At 43.1% G+C, this 18,262-nt stretch overlaps 1 protein-coding gene across 2 annotated transcripts in view; it reads left to right on the forward strand.

Annotated features, from left to right (window-relative positions):
* Nucleotides 1–13,931, forward strand: part of TTC13 (tetratricopeptide repeat domain 13) — a 33,596-nt gene extending 19,665 nt beyond the window's left edge. For both annotated transcript variants that reach the window (XM_056852391.1, XM_056852390.1), the window contains exons 12-19: nucleotides 1,169–1,252; nucleotides 3,182–3,266; nucleotides 4,141–4,250; nucleotides 5,675–5,810; nucleotides 7,897–7,976; nucleotides 9,734–9,812; nucleotides 13,026–13,105; nucleotides 13,792–13,931. In XM_056852391.1, the coding sequence (XP_056708369.1) occupies nucleotides 1,169–1,252; nucleotides 3,182–3,266; nucleotides 4,141–4,250; nucleotides 5,675–5,810; nucleotides 7,897–7,976; nucleotides 9,734–9,812; nucleotides 13,026–13,105; nucleotides 13,792–13,903 (766 nt within the window). In that variant the 3' untranslated portion in view covers nucleotides 13,904–13,931. The remainder of the gene's footprint in view (nucleotides 1–1,168; nucleotides 1,253–3,181; nucleotides 3,267–4,140; nucleotides 4,251–5,674; nucleotides 5,811–7,896; nucleotides 7,977–9,733; nucleotides 9,813–13,025; nucleotides 13,106–13,791) is intronic.
* The last annotated feature ends 4,331 nt before the right edge of the window (nucleotides 13,932–18,262 follow it).

An 18,262-nucleotide genomic window follows, 5' to 3' on the forward strand; every position in this document is an offset into this window, starting at 1 on the left:
ATTGTCTTCTGGTATTTGCAGCTATAATGTTTGCTCTGTAAAATCTTGTTTTGTAGACTGGGAGAAGGGAGAGGACTTCAGCCAATGCAATAGCGGCATGTAGTTTCCCCATTGGGGTCGTGTATGGTTGGGGTATGAATGTGGTGTAGGGTTAGCAGGAGTCAAGACAGATCTGCTCATTTGCATTTGTTCAGTACCTTAATGTGCTTCCACTGACTTGAATGGTGGGACTGCAACATTATAAATGTGACGCTTCAGAAATATTGCTTCCAGCGGATACTGTTGTCAGTACTAGAATACTGTCAATGCACTTACTGTTCATTTATATATTTTGTCACTTCTAAATAGTAATAACAATTGCTGGCAATTCTTGTATGTATAAAAATGCACAAATTATGTGTTCAACCTTGCCACGTGGACCTCTAGCTGTAATATATGATGTAGTGGTTAAGAATGGTGGTTTGGAGCTGTGGAGTCTGATCTGGAGAACCGGTTTTGATTCCCCACTCTTCCACATGAGTGGCGGAGGCTAATCTGGTGAACTGGATTTGTTTCCCCACTCTTACACATGAAGCCAGCTGGGTGACCTTGGGCAAGTAATTCTCTCTCAGTCTCACCTACCTCACAGGGTGTCTGTTGTGGGGAGGGGAAGGGAAGGTGATTGTAAGCCGGTTTGATTCTCCCTTAAGTGGCAGAGAAAATCAGCATATAAAAACCCAACTCTTCTTTTTCTTCTGTAATAATGCTGTTAATAATCTACTAGGCAACGTTCAGTCTTGTTACTGTACTTTTCACATTCTAATTGTGCTAGTTTTTAGACCGTGTTCTGCAACATTCTGCAGAAACAAAAAATGATGAGCATTGATGCATGAAAGATAATTTTTCTACCATTACGTGCCATCACAGAGAAGTACCATGAATCATACATTGGGTTCCCAATTCACATGTGATAGCTAAGCCCAAAAGGCCTTACCAATGCTTAGCACAGAGGGAATGTGCTCAAACATGTCCAGAATCCTCTGCAGTGTTCAGCAGGCAAATTGGTGTTGAAATTGTTCCTTGAGAAAAGTTGAACTCCACTGACTTTCTATATAGAAATTGTGCATTTGTATTAACAATATGTAGATGCCAACTAATGTCCTGTTTTTAAACATTTTCTTATCTACAGGGGGCAGGTTATTAATATGAGATACTTTGACTATTTTGAAAAGATACTCCATTTTATAAAAGACAGAATCCTTGTTTATCATAGGTAAATATACTCTTCCTTCTCTTACATTAATAAAAGTATTTTTTTTAAAAAACCATCAAGCTAGGCACTGTATAGGCTTACATATTCTAAGATGATGAGACCCCCAAGGAGAGGAGGAAGGCACACAAAAAACGCTGAGGTATGAGGCTTGGGAGAAGAAAGATGCTTTCAGATGTTTAAAAAAGATGCAAGCAACGAGAGCATGGATGTTGGGAGGTAGTGAGTTCCAGAGGCAGGAGGCTCAGGCAGCATGAAATAGGCGTATCACCGCATTTGTTCAACTCAGTTTTTCGGAATACCACCACCACCACACGGTTTGCCCGTTTATACTTATTATTTGACAACTCATCTTTCTAGAGCCTTCTGTTTAGCTAGACTGAATGCTAACCCCTCTATGGTTATGCAGGGCAGAATTTTGAATATACCATACCCAGAAAGGACCTGTCCTTGCTCTTCTGGCTCTATCGATTCACTAGCTCATGCCCTCTTGGAATGCCGCTTTTATGAGGAACTTCGATCACGTTATATCTCTCCCCTTTTAACATATAAATCTAACGCCTCCGTGTCTGACATAATGCCTTTTTAATTAAGTGACAGGGATCCCAAGGCTACATTGTCAGTGGCAAGATTTATTTCAGTCCTTATATCCCTCAAACATTAGATTTACGCTGCTCAAGATCAATGGATCAAGGAGCTTCTAAGGGATAAAGGAAAGGAAATGAGGAGTAATCTCAGGTTGAATCAAGAAGAAGCTACCAGCAGAATAAAGTCAACAATGGCAAATGGAAAAGAAGTTTGGGCAGGGGGAACCAAAGAGTGAAGAGATTCAAAAAGCAGCCTAAACTGAGATGGAAGGCAGTGAAGGGAGTGTTAATAGAAGAGAAAATGTCCAAAGTGGGATGCAGCAAAAAACAAATGTGCAGCACTGTCACAAAGGTGGAAAGGGGGAAAAGGTGAAGCAGAGAGCAGAAAACCAGGAAGAAAATTGCAGCAGCAACGGAAGTAATAAACCAATGGTTTTGCAGTGGCAGGAGACAAAAAGGAATGCATTTTAGTTCTTTTAAAAGTTGGAAATGGCAAGTGGCTTGAATAAAAGACGAGAGGAGAATCAGAGAACTCCAAGGTTGAGAAGAAAACAGAATCATTATCCCAAGAGAGAGATAAGGTGATACATACACTGAAGGAGGACAAACCAATATTTGAGCTTTAAATAAGATAGCAAGAATAATCTAGTCAGAAATAGCGGCCAGACACGCAGAAATATTAGAAAAAAGAAGATAAAGATCTGGAGAAGTATAGTTGCAAGCCATCAGGATAGAAGGAAATGAAAAGAAGGCACAGCGGACCTTAGAGCAACTCCAGCTAGGAATTGCTGGAAATCATTATTGTTTATACGTGTGTATAATACGTTAATACATGTGTAAATGTATTCACCAGGACAGGTGAAAATTAAACAAAGAAATTCATGGCCCCATAAGAGCATTGTGATACCAAAGGCTGAAGATAAGGAAAGCAGCAGTGGAAAATTGATTAAGTGGTTTAGCAAGTAAAACATAATAGGAAATTGGAGAGCAGATTCCGTCTAATGGCAAGAAAGACATACTCAAAGGGACTGAATAGTAAATTGGTAGAAAGAAATTGAAACAGTAAGACTCTCAAGAGCTGTTTAAGGGAGTGGTGATAGATTACAGTGGGCAGCCATGTTTGTCTGTCTGTAGCAGCAGAAAAAAGCAAGAGTCCAGCAGCACCTTAAAGACTAACCAAAATTTCTGGCAGGGCATGAACTTTTGTGAGTCACAGCTCACTTCTTCAGTCAAGTCAAGTGTAAGTGCGTGTGTGTGTGTATGTAGTTTGCTATAATTAGGCATAAATAGCAAAATAGATTAAATGCATAATAAAAATGCATTCACCCTATTATCTAACTTCCAGTACTAATAATCACAAAGAGCTGGTAGAAGTTCGAGAAGCCTTGGACCAGGTACAAAAAGTAGAAGACCTTCTTCCAATCATGAAGGTAATTCCCCCCGCATGCAAGTACAATACTTGGCGAAGAACTGAGAAATTAAAAACTCTTCAGTTCAAAGTTTTTAATAGACTAAGAAAATAATTGCCATATTATAGAGGAGTTGAGGGCGGTGCTCCTTTCTAGTGGTGGGCCTCAGGAGGCTCTGTTGCCAGAGGTTTCAGACATGATGCTGGTTTGTGAGAGGAGAGGAAGAGCCTGTGCTGCCGCTCCTGCAGCGTAATGTCTGAAGCGGGACGCTTATCCTCTTGCAGAAGAAGGTACAAAGGGTGGAAAGAACACAGCTGAGGCTGCACATCTCATGATGGAGAGCTGTGATCTACTCTGCGCTTCTGATGTAAATATAATATAAATGCAGGTGCCCAAACTCTGTTGCCCAGACCCAATTAAGCAGATTTTAATTGGGGAGGTGGGGGGAGAGAAGTGGAGCATTCCATGCACGATAGCCTGCTGGCAATTCATATTTACCATACGACTGCTTAATTAAGAGTAAAATAATTAAGGCTATTAAAATGTAGAATACTGTTTTATGCGAGTATTTCTAGCATTTCTGTAGTGTGATACGTTTAAAACCAATTCTATTGGTCTGCTATTAAGTAAATGTACCACAGTCAAAGTTTAGAGCCCCTTATGGTGGCTGTCACCCAAAAAAGACAAATATTCCTTCCCCTTAAGAACCCCGGTGTCAGGTGAAATTCTCCTAGCAGTGAGAACATCTGTTGTATGTTTCCTGACATCAGAGGCCTTAATGGGAAAGAACATGTGTCCTTTTTGGACCCAGTGTCGGTAGCTATCTTAAATATATATTTTAGTAAGCCACAAAGGACAAAATATATCTTGTTTTCCATTTTTTTGTGTTTGAAAGCAGTTAAGCAGTAAAACGAGAGATGGGTTTACTGTCAACACCAAAGTCCCCAGCCTTAAAGATTCAGGACAAGAATATGATGGATTTACTATTACCATAACAGGAGATAAGTATGTTTATTTTTTATTGTTTGTCCTATACCTACATACCCTTAACAACTTACCAACCTTTATTATGATTAACACTTCAATAAATTAAAGCTGTTTCCAAAATTTCATTTTTTTTTCTTTTGGAAAGTATATCCTGTCCTTTAACTACTACTTTATTACTCATTCTAAAGCCATAAATCCCCCAACATCCTAGAGTGATTTTACTTCACAGCATATAGATTATACATATGCTGCTGTTTATACTGTCCCTGTAGGAAGCTTCTGTAGTATTAAAAAAAGGTAAAGGTCCCCTGTGCAAGCACCGGGTCATTCCTGGCACATGGGGTGACATCATATCCCGACATTTACTAGGCAGACTTTGTTTACGGGGTGGTTTGCCAGTGCTTTCCCCAGTCATCTTCCCTTTACCCCCAGCAAGCTGGGTACTCGTTTTACCAACCTTGGAAGGATGGAAGGCTGAGTCAACCTTGAGCCTGCTACCTGAAACCAACTTCTGTCAGGATCGAACTCAGGTTGTGAGCAGAGCTTTTGACTGCAGTACTGCAGCTTACCACTCCGTGCCACGGGGCTCTGTAGTATACCCAAAGATAATTTTGATGCCAGAGATTGCCTGCCAAACCTCTTAATTCCCTTGCTCAGCATAATCCTGTAAATATAACGACATTGTAGTAATTACACAGTAATGGAATTGGGTCATAGTAGGTTGGTTCCAAACTCGCCTTCCACGAGTGGAATTTCATTTGTACTCACACAAGGGCAAGTGACTCTTGCTAATTTCTCTCTTCCCGCTGTGTTCATTTGTTGCATCTTGTGCCGTTGCAGTTGGTTCCCTGCCTGACCTTCTGGAGCAGCGTTTCAGATGGTGTGGGAGGGGGTAAAGTGGGAAGGGAGGTGCAGAGAGAAGACGTTTCACGAGCAGAAGTCTGCTCGTGGTTCTTTGGATTCAACCCCATAGTTTTAATTCTTCAATTACTCTGTTACACATTTCCTCTTTCGAATGATCCCTGCTCAATGTACATGGAAACCTGTTAATGGCTACGAGTGCAAACACTGCTTCTGCCCAGGCTTTATGGTCTATATCAGTGGTTCTCAAACATTTGGGGCCACCGCCCCCTTGGTTCCACAAACTCAACCCCAGCACCCCCTATCCTATAAAAAGCATTATTCAAAATAGGGGCTTGCATGACCCACTAAAGAAGATAGTGGAATTCCAGTGGAATTGTGTGTGTGGGGTGGGGGAGACCTGCAGAAAGAGTTGTCTTGTTTTTAGCATTTGGAGTCTGAAGGGGAAAGTTCATTTTACGTTTCTTTCATTTCTGCATTTAACTGACAGTGGTTGGAATGAAATTTTAAAGAGACTGATCATTGTTTCTATAGCTATTTCATGCACATTTTGATATGAACATTCATACACATGTTTTTAGGGCTGGGAATACATTATTTTCACTGGAAACACAGACAACGGAGGAAAGAACGCAACTGTATCATGCAGAAATGGATGCTCTTTATAAAGACCTAACTGCCAAAGGAAAAATACTTGCTTTATCTGCCGAGCTTGGGGTAAGGTCTTCCATTCCTTGCTTATTTTTATTGTCTAGGATCCATGAGCCCGAGTGGGCTGTAGATTGTTTTTTCTCCAACTAATGTCCCTGTTCCACTTGGCAAGCTCTCCTTGATCTGTTACAAGGGCTCAGCTGATCAAAGCAAAAGAAGTAAAAAATTCCACCGGGCCAGCACAGGCCCCTTGTGTGAGCCAAAGTAGCTCCTGGATTCCAGTCATAATCTCTATATCCATTAAGTACATTCCTTATTAGCCAAGCCGGATTCCATCTCTAGAATGTGCTTTTAATACAGTGTTTCAGCTGTGACCTGTAATAGATCATATATTGCAAGCTGCTGTTCTGTTTTGTTGGTTCTGTAGAACCTTTTTTAACTCTACAGGATCAATGCATGAAGCCAGATTATACTGAGTTAAACCACTGGCCTGTCAAGATCAGTATTGTCTGCACTGATGGGCAGTGCCTCTTCCAGGGTCTCAGGCTGAGGTCTGCCTCATCACCAACTAGCTGGAGATGCTAGGGATTGAACCTGTGGCCTTGTTCAGCTTGCAAAGCAGATGCCTTCCACTCAGCCACAGCCCCCCCTTATATTTATTTGTTTCAGTTGAATTGATTTACATATGATTTAATGTCTTCTGTTTTGTTAGCTGTGTTGTGGGCCTGATACACTAAAATGCAGTTGTCTTTAAAAAAATATCACGTTCTTTGTTTCTACAAAGTACAGTGAGGAAAAAAAAGTATTTGATCCCCTGCTGAATTTGCCCATTTTCCCTCTGACTGTACTACAGCGTAGTGTGTTACCAACTGTTCCATGGTGACTATGGTCCCAGCTGCCCTGAGATCATTGACAAGTTCCCCCCGTGTAGTTCTGGGCTGCTTCATCACCGTTCTCATGATCATTGCAACTCCACGAGATGAGATCTTGCATGGAGCCCCAGACCGAGGGAGGTTGATAGTTATTTTGTGTTTCTTCCATTTGCGAATTATTGCACCAACTGTTGTCACCTTCTCACCAAGCTGCTTGGCAATAGTCTTGTAGCCCAGTCCATCCTTGTGCAGGTCTACAATCTTGTCCCTGACATCCTTGGACAGTTCTTTGATCTTGGTCATGGTGACTAGTTTGGAATCTGATGGATTGATTGCTTCTGTCAACAGGTGTCTTTTGTACAGGTACTGTAACGAGCTGGGATTACAGGTAAGGCCTCTTCCTTACAGGAAGTGCTTCTAATCTCAGCTCATTACATACAGTGAAGATACCAGGTAGCCTGACATCTGGCTGGTTGATAGGGGATCGAATCTGGCTGGTTGATAGGGGATCGAATCTGGCTGGTTGATAGGGGATCAAATCTGGCTGGTTGATAGGGGATCAACTACTTATTTCACTCATTTTAATGCACATCAATCTCTGACTTTTGTCTTCTGGGTTTCTGGGGTTTTTCTTGTTGTTATTCTGTCTCTCACAGCTACAATAGATCTACCATTAAAATTATGGACTGGTCATTTCTTCGTCAGAGGGCAAACGGGCAAATTCAGCAGGGGATCAAATACTTTCCCCCCTCACTGTATGTGATAAGGTTCTTGCCATGTTGCAGTGGTGTCCTTTCAATAAAGAATTATACTCACTGTGGAATACATTGTAATGAAAATGCCAGAAGTGTTTTGATAAATTCCATCCATCAGGTTTCATTTCCTTGATGTACAGTTTTAAATGACTCAAGGCTTGATAGCTATTTATTAAAAAAAAGAGAATGGGCAGAAATGAATAATACTTGTGTTTGTAATGTTTGTGTAAATTGGGTTTGAGCGTAAGAAGTAAAACTTAATATTACTATATAAAAATGGTACTGTTCTAATAGTGTTGAATTGATGACCTATTACAATTCGATATGATTTAGTTGCCGTTTCTAACATGGGCAGCAGAGAACTCTCGCTGGGATGTAGGTAAATATTTTAGAAATATCTAAAATTAGAAAATATCTCCAACTGTAACATGAATCTGTATCGCTGAATGTGAGCATTTTTTAAATTGCTTGCTTATGTGTGCGTTGCATTTTCTCAAGCTAAATACATGGTGTTATTTTGTTTAGGAGGCAGATGCTGTGTGCAATCTGATCCTGTCTCTTGTGTACTACTTCTATAACTTAATGCCTCTATCCAGAGGTTCCAGGTTAGTATCTTTCTTCCCATACCATAATTATATCCATGGCTAGTAACATTATACAGGTCTCTTAAGGGCTTGGTACAAATATGCATCACTCCAATGAACGGTGCTGCTAGCACCATGCCTTTCCTTTTATTTTAGGCTCATCTGACCAAAGGTCTTGAGCATAACGTACATAAGATAAAATAATTTTAACATGCGTGGTGTAGTGGTTAAGAACGGTGGTTTGGAGCGGTGGAGTCTGACCTGGAGAACCGGGTTTGATTCCCCACTCTTCCACATGGAGCTGCGGAGGCTAATCTGGTGAACTGGATTTGTTTCCCCACTCCTACACACGAAGCCAGCTGGGTGACCTTGGGCAAGTCATTCTAAGAACATAAGAAAGGCCCTGCTGGATCAGACCAAGGCCCATCAAGTCCAGCAGTCTGTTCACACAGTGGCCAACCAGGTGCCTCTAGGAAGCCACAAACAAGACGACTCTCAGCCTCACCTACCTCACAGGGTGTCTGTTGTGGGGAGGGGAAGAGAAGGTGATTCTAAGCCGGTCTGATTCTCCCTTAAGTGGCAGAGAAAGTCGGCATATAAAAACCAACTCTTCTTCTAAAATGTACAACAACAGTAACTTTAAATTGTTAAAATACTTGAAACACTTTAAAATTAAAATAACAATTACCAATATATGAGTTATTTTACATGCATAACAATAACTGCAATAATAATATCACTAGTTAACAATAGTTTAGCTTTGTTGTGCCTTTAAGGAGACTATTATTATCAGATATTTCGCAACACATTTGGTTATTTCTGGGTCAGCATTACCCAACAGAAATGGGACCACCCAAGAGTCAGCAGGAAGATGATATCTTGATAAAATGGGTGCAATTCAGGTGGCTCTGGGTATAGCCCATAGATCACAAAATAACAAAAGGTGATGTGTCAATTGCTCCTGATGTGCAGACACATAGCCTATCTGAAAATGGGATTTTATCAAACCAACAGCTCAGTTCAGCTGTCGGGAGGACATTCAGTCTTACGACCATAAAAACTCGCTTATGGCTGGGAATTGTAAGAAATCTTGAATATGAAGGGAGGGTGGTTGGTGGAAAAATTCCTAGAGCAGCAGAGGAGCACACTTGCCTTGCCCTACTCAATGTACTCACTTGGTCAAGGTCTTGTGCAGTACAAGCAACACCTGATCATGGATTAGATCCCACCAGTTTTTCCACTGGTGAAAAGGGAAGGGATTCCTTTTGACCACCAAAAAAGCTGTGTTTGAGATCGTAGGACCTGATTGGACAAAAGCCATGTGGAACATAGGTTATAGCGAGGAGGGGAGTTGGGAGAGATTGAATGCTGGTGTCTGACTGATGTGAATGAGAGTCTGGTTGAGGGACCACTGACCTTACTTGGGGGGGTGGAAGTCACATCTAATTTGGCCCATAGCCATCTCTCAAGGAAAAGATCACCAAGTGACCTGTATGTCAACACTTACCTTTCCTAGGTAGCTGAGTTTCCCACTGAATGTCAGTCTGAAATAGCGGGTTTAGTGAACTTCAGAGAATAAGCATAATACAGATTATGAATTTTCCAACAGCTGTGAAACATACACAGACTGTGCATACATTACTTCAGGACACTTACAATACAGACTCTCTTTAAAGATATCTGTTTAATCTTACCTGTCTAAACTGTAAGTAGTTTTCTCTGAAATTTCCAAATGTGCCAGTCCACTTGACGTGCATTTATTTTTTATTTGTTTTTAGTGTAGTGGCTTATTCAGTAATAATGGGAGCACTGATGGCAAGTGGAAAAGAAGTATCAGGAAAAATTCCTAAAGGAAAGGTATGATGTGTTTAACCCATGCCACATTAAACAAGGGCAGCTTGTAACACTCTTGTGTCACGCTTACATATAACATCTTCTATAAAATATATTGTGGAAGTGGTTTGGATGCATATATTGTAAACTTTCTGGTAGCAGTTAGGAAACTCCCACAATTTCTTCAAGGGAAGACATCTTTCCAATACCAAAATGAAATTCGGGAGCATTTCTGTTTGTGTGGCTCACAGCCTTAAGGAAATAAAACTGTCTGTATACAGGAATAGCGGTGTGTACTTCCAAGGGCTTGTTGCTGTTATGACTTTCTTAAATGAGGTCCCATTTCTCAGCCGATTTAATTCCCAAAGTGGCTTACAACAAAGCAATAAAAAAATACAATCGGTATCCAAATAGTTGAAATCCAAGGACAGCACCACATTTTGCATGCCCCAGGCTAGCAAGATGGTATTTACTTGCTTTTAAATAGCGGTGGTTGGGGAAAGGGTGTACTATGAGCGTCCTTTGAGTGGACTTTCCATAATCTTGGTGCTGCTTCTGAAAAGGCCCTGTTCTGTGTCGCCACCCACCATAATTCTGATGGTAGGGGTACATGGAGTAAGAGGTCCGAGGGAGTAATGCGTCAGAGGGTGACTGAAGTGTATTGTATGGTTAATATGGCAAGAGACAGATTTCTCAGATTTAAATGCATTTTCTTCTGAAATTATGCTATCACCTTGAGCATTTCACAGTTGTAGTGCTCTCCCTAATCTAACAAAGGACAGCTCTGAGGAAGGGAGGCTGAGGAATCTCCTATGGCAGTGGTCGGCAAACTCATTAGTCAACAGAGCCAAATATCAACAGTACAACGATTGAGATTTCTTTTGAGAGCCAAATTTCTTAAACTTAAACTATATAGGTAGGTACACTGTTTATTAACTTAATAAACGTTAATTAAAGTTTTAAGTCTTAATTAAACTATAGGTACACTGAATAAAACTTGATATCATACTTAATCTTATTTATTGACAAAAACTAAATTGTAAGTAATGTATCCATAAAATTAAATCATGACAATGACTGACAAACACTTAATGTGAACAATGGCCTTGCATCTCCTTGGAAAGTTTGGGTAAGTCAGGTTTGTATGTTGTTGTTTTTAATTTTAGGCACGATTCCAGGTTCTCATCAATAAGACGACTTCTCAATTTACTCTTGATAATCAACGTCCACCTGTCCTTCGCCCCCACCTGCAATACAGAAAGGGGGCGGCGGCAGCAGACCCTCTTCCAAGGCCCACAACCAGAGCCGCCACACACCCCACTGCAAATCAGGAGGCAATTTCTGCACTCAGCCTGCACAGGCCCGACCACCTCACCTCATGGGCGCCACTGCCTATAGCGCTGCCTTCCCCACCTCGAAGCATGGTGTCCGCTGCACCACTTCCCCCCCCCCAATTTTTGTGTTTTCTGAGGAGATTCTCCTGCTCCTTGCCCCCTACGCAAGGTCAACACCATTGGGCAATGGCAGCGGCAGGAACATAAAAGCTGTCCTGGACACTTCCTCTTGGAAGCGTCCCTCCGGCGTGCCTCCCCTTTCCCCTGGTCTCAAGGGGTCACCTTGAAGGCAGGGGGAGCAGACATTTTTAAAAAATATATAAGAACCCAAGAAAGGTGTAGTGGAAATCAGACCAAGGCCATTGATGCACGGGAGGTTTTGCCTTGGGATTTGCCGCTCTCCAGATGCACATCCCCCCCCCCCGAATTCTCAGATCTCAAAAAGAAGCCCCAGTGCAGAGTTTTGAGAATTGGGATGGGGGAAATGTGCATCTGGAGAGCGGCAGAGCCAAGGCAAAACCTCCCGTGCATCCAAGGCCCATCAAGCCCAGCCACCTGTTCACACAGTGGTCAACCAGGTGCCTCTAAGAAGCCCACAAGCAGGATATATATGCGTGTTTATTGATTTGGCTACCAGACCGGACTTTTTGCAGGCGCCTGGAGAGCTCCCATTGGGGCCGCCGAGGGAGCGCGCCCAGTTCCCAGGAGACGCCAGGGCAGCTCGGGAGCCTGCCCTGCTGCAGGGCTCACAGACGCCGCGTCTCTCTGTCTTGCAAAGGCCCGGGGTGGGGGGGGGGAGGGAGGGCTCCGGCTCGCCAGGGAGGAAGGCGAAGGTCTGGGCCGGCCTGGAGCAGGTGATCAGCTGCATCTCTCGGATCCGGACGCCAGAGGGAAGGGGAGAGGAGGCTCGGCTGGCGAAGCGGGCAGGGCGCTGGCTGCCGGCGCAGACCTTTGCACCCGGCTCGGCCAGCCGCAGCACCCCGGGGGCTGGAGAACCGACGACGCCTCCCCACGTCACCTGCCTTGCACGTGAGGAAACCAGGGCCTGATTGCGGATCCTGGGGGGGGGGCCTTCGGTTCAACGCCTCTGCCAGCACCGCACCGCCAAGCAGAGAGGGAGACCCGACGTCTGCGGCCCCATTCGCCCTCCTCCGAGGAGACCCCGCCGGTCCCAAGGACGGCGGCTCTCACCAGTCCCCCAGGCTATGAAAAATGACCCACCACCACTCGGAAAGAGCTCCGTCCTCCCCCTCCCCGCGGTTCATAACCCAGCTTCGACCCCAGCATCTCCCCCACCCCCAGCCAAAAAGGGCACTTTGCAAACTCCGGCTCAGACCCGAGGAGGCTCTGGCTATCAATCTCCGTCGCCGTCTCGTGTGCACACACTCAGTACTAGGGCGCTTTCTGCTTTCTTCCTCTCCTGGTACGGCAGAGCCGCACTCAAGGGGCCAAAGAGCCGCACGCGGCTCGGGAGCCGCGGTTTGCCGACCCCTGTCCTATGGGAAGGGTCAGCCCAGACGATGAAACAAGTAGCTGAATTCTGTGCTGCAGTATACAAGATCCACCAGACAAAGCAGGGGCTTGGCAATGTAATCTAAAATGGAAAATGTTATATTAATCTGAGGTTTGTAGCTAATTTATTTATGTTTTTAAGAATTATATATCCCATACTTTTAGATACTGTATCTTTTAATCCTACTTGGTAATTGATATGAATATTTTAATGGTTTTGCCGTATTAATACATCTGATTCTGACAGTTGTAGTGCTCTGTAGCAGCCCCATGTATGCAAAAGATGTCGGAGGTGTACAGGTCTTCCCCATACGTGGGTATACAACCACAGCCTTGAAGCTTAAGTTTAAATCCTTTTCTTTAAACGTTCAATTGTTGTTATGTGTTCCAGTTGGTTGATTTTGAAGCCATGACAACTCCTGATTCCGAAGCCTTCAGTAAAACGGCAAAAGATTGGCTGAATCTGAAAAGGTAACATTATTAATGTTGACTCAGTCTATTGTGCATCCTTTAAACGTTTTTACCGTCCACTGAGCAGTAATCACTATTATAAATATTTCAGGCTCATAGAAGTATTTTTCGCATTTATATTCACTGCAAAATATAGCCTTTGTACTTAAAACTTCCACCATCAAGAAACTATCCCAGTCAGTATTGAAGTGGAAAAAGCTGAGAAGTTGAGTCGGGGCACATGTTAGAGGAAGCATGTATGGAAGCTTACTGAGTGAGAGAAGGAAGAGGGCAATCTACATTAGAGTTCGCTTTTCGCAAAGTGAAAAACCCTTCACTGGAGTAAGACTTATTTCCTTGTAAGAAGGAGTTCTTCCTCCAATCAAAGCTTTTCTCACTGAGCAGAAGGAACCTTTCAGTCTCTCTGTGGTGCTCTGGAGTATAACCATTTCTATAGCTAGCTTCTTTCACTGATTATTGTGGTGATAGTATACAACTTAACACCACATATTGCGCAAAAACTTCACAGTACGAAATAATGAAGTAAACTCTTTACGAGTCTTAAGAAGATGCCATTATCTGATTCTCCAAACAAAACCTTAGATAAGTTCTAGATGAATATTGGAGCCTTTGGGGTACTCATCCAAAATATTTGAAGAAAATGTAGAAATGTTGTTTCTATTCATTTTTCTATTTTTCTTTTTCAGCATTTCACCTTCTTACAAAAGTCTTCCATCAGTATCGGAATCTTTTCCAACATTACGAACCATGCTTGAAGTCTTGAGTACAGATTCATCTCATTGCCTTAAAAGGCTTTAGGTGCTGTATAATTTCCGAATAAAAGAGCAATGATAACTTCTTCTTTTGTATGTTGTTTTTGAAAGGAAAGATTGTCTGAAAATTGAGGGGGGGTTGCTGATATTTCATAGCAATTAAACATATTAATTACTTTCTTTTGGGGACTGTGTATGAAAGGAAGCCTTGTCAATAACTGAGAATTGTTGGAGAGAATGTGGTGACCTGTTACATTCAATGCCTCTACTTCCTGATAGCTGGTGGTTAGCAGCCCAATTCTATGCAGGGTATGGTTTCCTTCTGTCAGGCGCATGAAACTCTGAGTTTGGACTTAGAGGCAGCAATCCTGTGCACACTTTATTATTTTACAAAATTTATATCTGGCCTTTCTGCCCTCATAAGGCCCACCAAGGTTGGCTAACAAATTAAAATATACATAATAAAATAACATTTTAAAACCATTACCCTCCCCCACAAAACATATCATTAAAACAATTAAAACCAGAACAAAACATGTAAGGCATAAAGACTATAAGTAAAACAATGGGCAAGGAAGGATGGATCATTGAGGGAATGCCAAACAAAACAAAATCTTCACCCACTGGCAGAAGATGGCAACAGAGCCAAACTAGATGTTACAGCATCCATAGGTCAGACCTATGGATGCTGTCACCATTTTAAAGCTGGCCTTGGGCCATTTAAAAATGCTGTACAGTGCTGTGGGACCAAGCATTCTTCTCCCCCCCCCCCCCGCCTGTCTTTTCAAGTAATGAAACAGCCCACGGTGGGTAGGGAGGAACAAGAGCCCCTCGTCCAACCATGCTGAAGGCCCGCTGGAGAAGTGTATTGAAGCAGCTGGATGGAAACAAGGAGGACTGTAAAGGATGGATTTTGTTTCAGGAAGTCAGTGAAGCAGACAGAGCAGGGTCAAGAGTAACTGACTATCTTAGTCAAGAACAATGAAGAGGAGGAAGTTTGACTTGCCCTGGATTTCTTCCCCCCATCCTTTATCAAAGCGAGCCAATAGCTAGCAGGCTGCATACACAGGCATTGCCAATAGCCGAACTGAAGCCTTTATTGGCATAAGTTGCCAATAGCCTGACAATGCAAGGGAGCTTGGGATGGCATCTGAGGATTCTGTTTGGCAATGGGACAAGAGGCAAGCAGCGGGCTGTCTGGAATTTACAGGCATTATGGCTTGTACCCAACCAACGGTACATGGAAAGCGCACAAAGTATTTCCACTCTAGTCTTGCTTCCAGCCCCTGGAATGACCATCCATAGGGTGGTAGAACCCATGCAGCTGTTCCTGCACAAACTGTGAGAAAACTCATCATCCCATGCATTATGGTTGGATATGGGTCTGTCCTCTATTATGGTCCTCTGGAAAATTAACCAGGCTTTGTGCAACAAACCGATTTAAACAACTACATTTTATTGTGATGTGTGATTACAGCCACTGACGAACAGACAGGGAAAGTCAAAGCAGTAACAAACCCAACTGGGTACATTATGATTATTGAGACTGTGTTGATGCCATGGGCAACCCTCCTCATTTGATGAAGAGAACTCTGCTTCCTCTCCCATCTCAGCAGCAGGGCCCTTGAATAGCAATTTCACTTCTCCATTAACTGAAGAGAGGAAGAAGAAGAGTTGGTTTTTCTATGCTGACTTTCTCTACCTTTTTAAAGTAGAATCAAACCGGTTTACAATTTCCTTCCCTTCACCTCCCCACAACAAGACACCTTGTGAGGTAGGTGGGGCTGAGAGAGTTCAGAGAGAACTGTGACTATCCCAAGGTCACCCAGCTGGCTTCATGTGTAGGAGTGGGGAATCAAACCCGATTCTCCAAATTAGAGTCCACCGCTCTTAACCACTGCACCACACTGGAAAGTAGATATATCCATGATAGGAAGAAGCACAAACATGCTCATTACATGGTAGGGCTTTTCCATTTTAGCTCAATAAATGTTCTGTTGCTCTTCAAGATCTTCCATACATTTCACTTAAATGTTATTTCCCAGGAAAAAGCACAGTGCCTTGTAACATGGAAAACTGGTTATTCCTATACTTGAGCCATTTCAGTCTCAGTGTAGAATCTGGTTGTATATCATATTTAAAACATTTTTATGCCACCTTTCCACCCAATCAGGGTCCCCAAGTTGGCAAACATTAAAACACTTGAACAATTAAAAAAACATTTTAAAAAACATTTAAACATTATAAAACAATTCAATAAAATATCCAATGCGATATTGGTTGTGATGTGAGTGGTCCTATGAAGTTTAAAAAGTTGTGTTTTTATTACAGATCAGATCATTTTTTGTTTTTAATGTATATGCCATAGCAAGAATGGAGACAATGAATGGTACTAAATATGGATCAATAATACAGATTAATTGTTTGAAAGACCATTTGTACTCTGCTTTTCCTCTTGCTTCAAGGCGGTTTACAGATTAAAACCAGATAAAATAAAGCCCCAAAATATGCCCTCCAAGAAAGATGCCTGCTGTTTATACCTCATCAAAAACCCTGGCAAACAAACCAGAGTTTCTGGTCCCCACTGCAAATATAACCACTTTATATTTAATAGGGGTTAAATAAAAATGTATTTTGACAATAACATCTAATGTTGATGTCTGTAACAATGCAACCCTAGACAAAATTACACCTTTCCAAGACCATGAATTTGAAGGGTGTTAGTCTGTTTAGGATTGCACTGTAAAATAAAACATATTCCTAGAACAGGAATACAACGGGTTATAAAGGGATAGAATAGATAATGGGCTAAATCTGCTATACTGACATGCCACAGAATCTGTGTTCATCTGAGATCTGCATATATTTGGAACTAGTGCTATAAATGCTTTCAATACTTTACAGCTTCTTTGAGCATAAAAGTAACATAGCCTGTTATATTTTGATTTGGAAATGCAACTTAGAGCAAAATAAAGCTGCCTGAAAAACTGCCACATCCGGTTGCCTAACCACCTCTTACATTCTGGTCTTAATTATTGGTTTCTGGATTGACTCTCTGCTAGAAACCTGTCGTCTTATACGTCACGTATGTCTAAAAGGGAGGGCTCAGCAGACTGTTCTAAAATACTTTTTTGCTACTTAGAGTTACCTCTCATTGTTTTCAACAGTTTGTTTGCTTTGTCAGAGCATGACTTTCTTGCCTCCCCGCTCCCACTACAGCCCACAATGCCCCCTGCTGCTTTTAGGGGGCAGAGGACTCCCATCAACAGAAGGGGAACATTTGGGCTGCAGCGGGAGGGGGAAAGGAGCACATTCTGCTCTGCGAGTGGACATGTTGTGCTGCATTCAAGCTTTACTAGCATGTAGCATCACCAAGCTAATTTGTTTTAAACCAAGGGTGTCACAGATAAGGCCCGCGGGCTGGGGCTGGCCCTTTGAGAGCCAGCGTGGTGTCGTGGTTTGGAGCGGTGGAATCTGATCTGGAGTACCGGGTTTGATTCCCCACTCCACGTGAGCAGTGGAGGCTAATCTGGTGAACTGGGTTGGTTTCCCCACTCCTACACACGAAGCCAGCTGGGTGACCTCGGGCTAGTCACAGTTCTCTCCGAACTCTCTCAGCCTCACCTACCTCATAGGGGTCTTTTATGCACGGCTGTTTCCCTAGCCGTTACCTCTCTGACACCTTCGGGTCTTGGTCTTGATTATGCATGCTGTTTCCGACCATCAGATATTGCCTCGCTCTCCCCCTGCGTTTCCCCACGTTTTCAGGGACCGGTTTTATCTCGGATTTGTAAATGTGGGCAAAACGGGTAGGGTTGCCAGGTCCCCACTCACCTTTGGCGGGAGGTTTCTGTAGAGCAGGGGTGGGGAACCTTTTTTCCGCCAAGGGCCATTTGGATATTTATAACATCATTCGCGGGACATACAAAATTATCAACTTAAAAATTAGTCGACCAAGCCCCAAGCAGGCAGCTGCCCCAGATGACCCCCACACACACACACGGGCAAGCAGACAGGCATCCAACCAGTGGCGCACTCGCCCACCTGGTGGCACAGGATGGTCTGTTGCACCAGCCAGGCGTAGCCATCCAGCCGCACATTGGAGTTGCTCCTGCTCTGCATGGTCGGGGCCAGATTCTACAGCCAGCTCCTGCTACCTCTGCCTGCAGGGATGAAATGAGGACACACTGGCTAAGAACTCACCCCCCCCCGTGCGTTCTGTCCCTGCCCCCTTTGTCGCCACTTTCAGCCCCAGCCCTCTTGTAGTACAGAGGGAATACGTTTCTCCATGGCCCAGGTGGGAAAGGGTTAACACAGTTTCTTGGGCGGTCCTAGCAGCTCCATAACTAACACTCTTCTGCAAGGGGTGAAAAGGGTTCCTTTTCTCAGCAAAACACACTCTGCC

This window comes from Euleptes europaea, chromosome 7, assembly GCF_029931775.1.
Source record: "Euleptes europaea isolate rEulEur1 chromosome 7, rEulEur1.hap1, whole genome shotgun sequence".
NCBI classification, from domain to species: Eukaryota; Metazoa; Chordata; class Lepidosauria; order Squamata; family Sphaerodactylidae; genus Euleptes; species Euleptes europaea.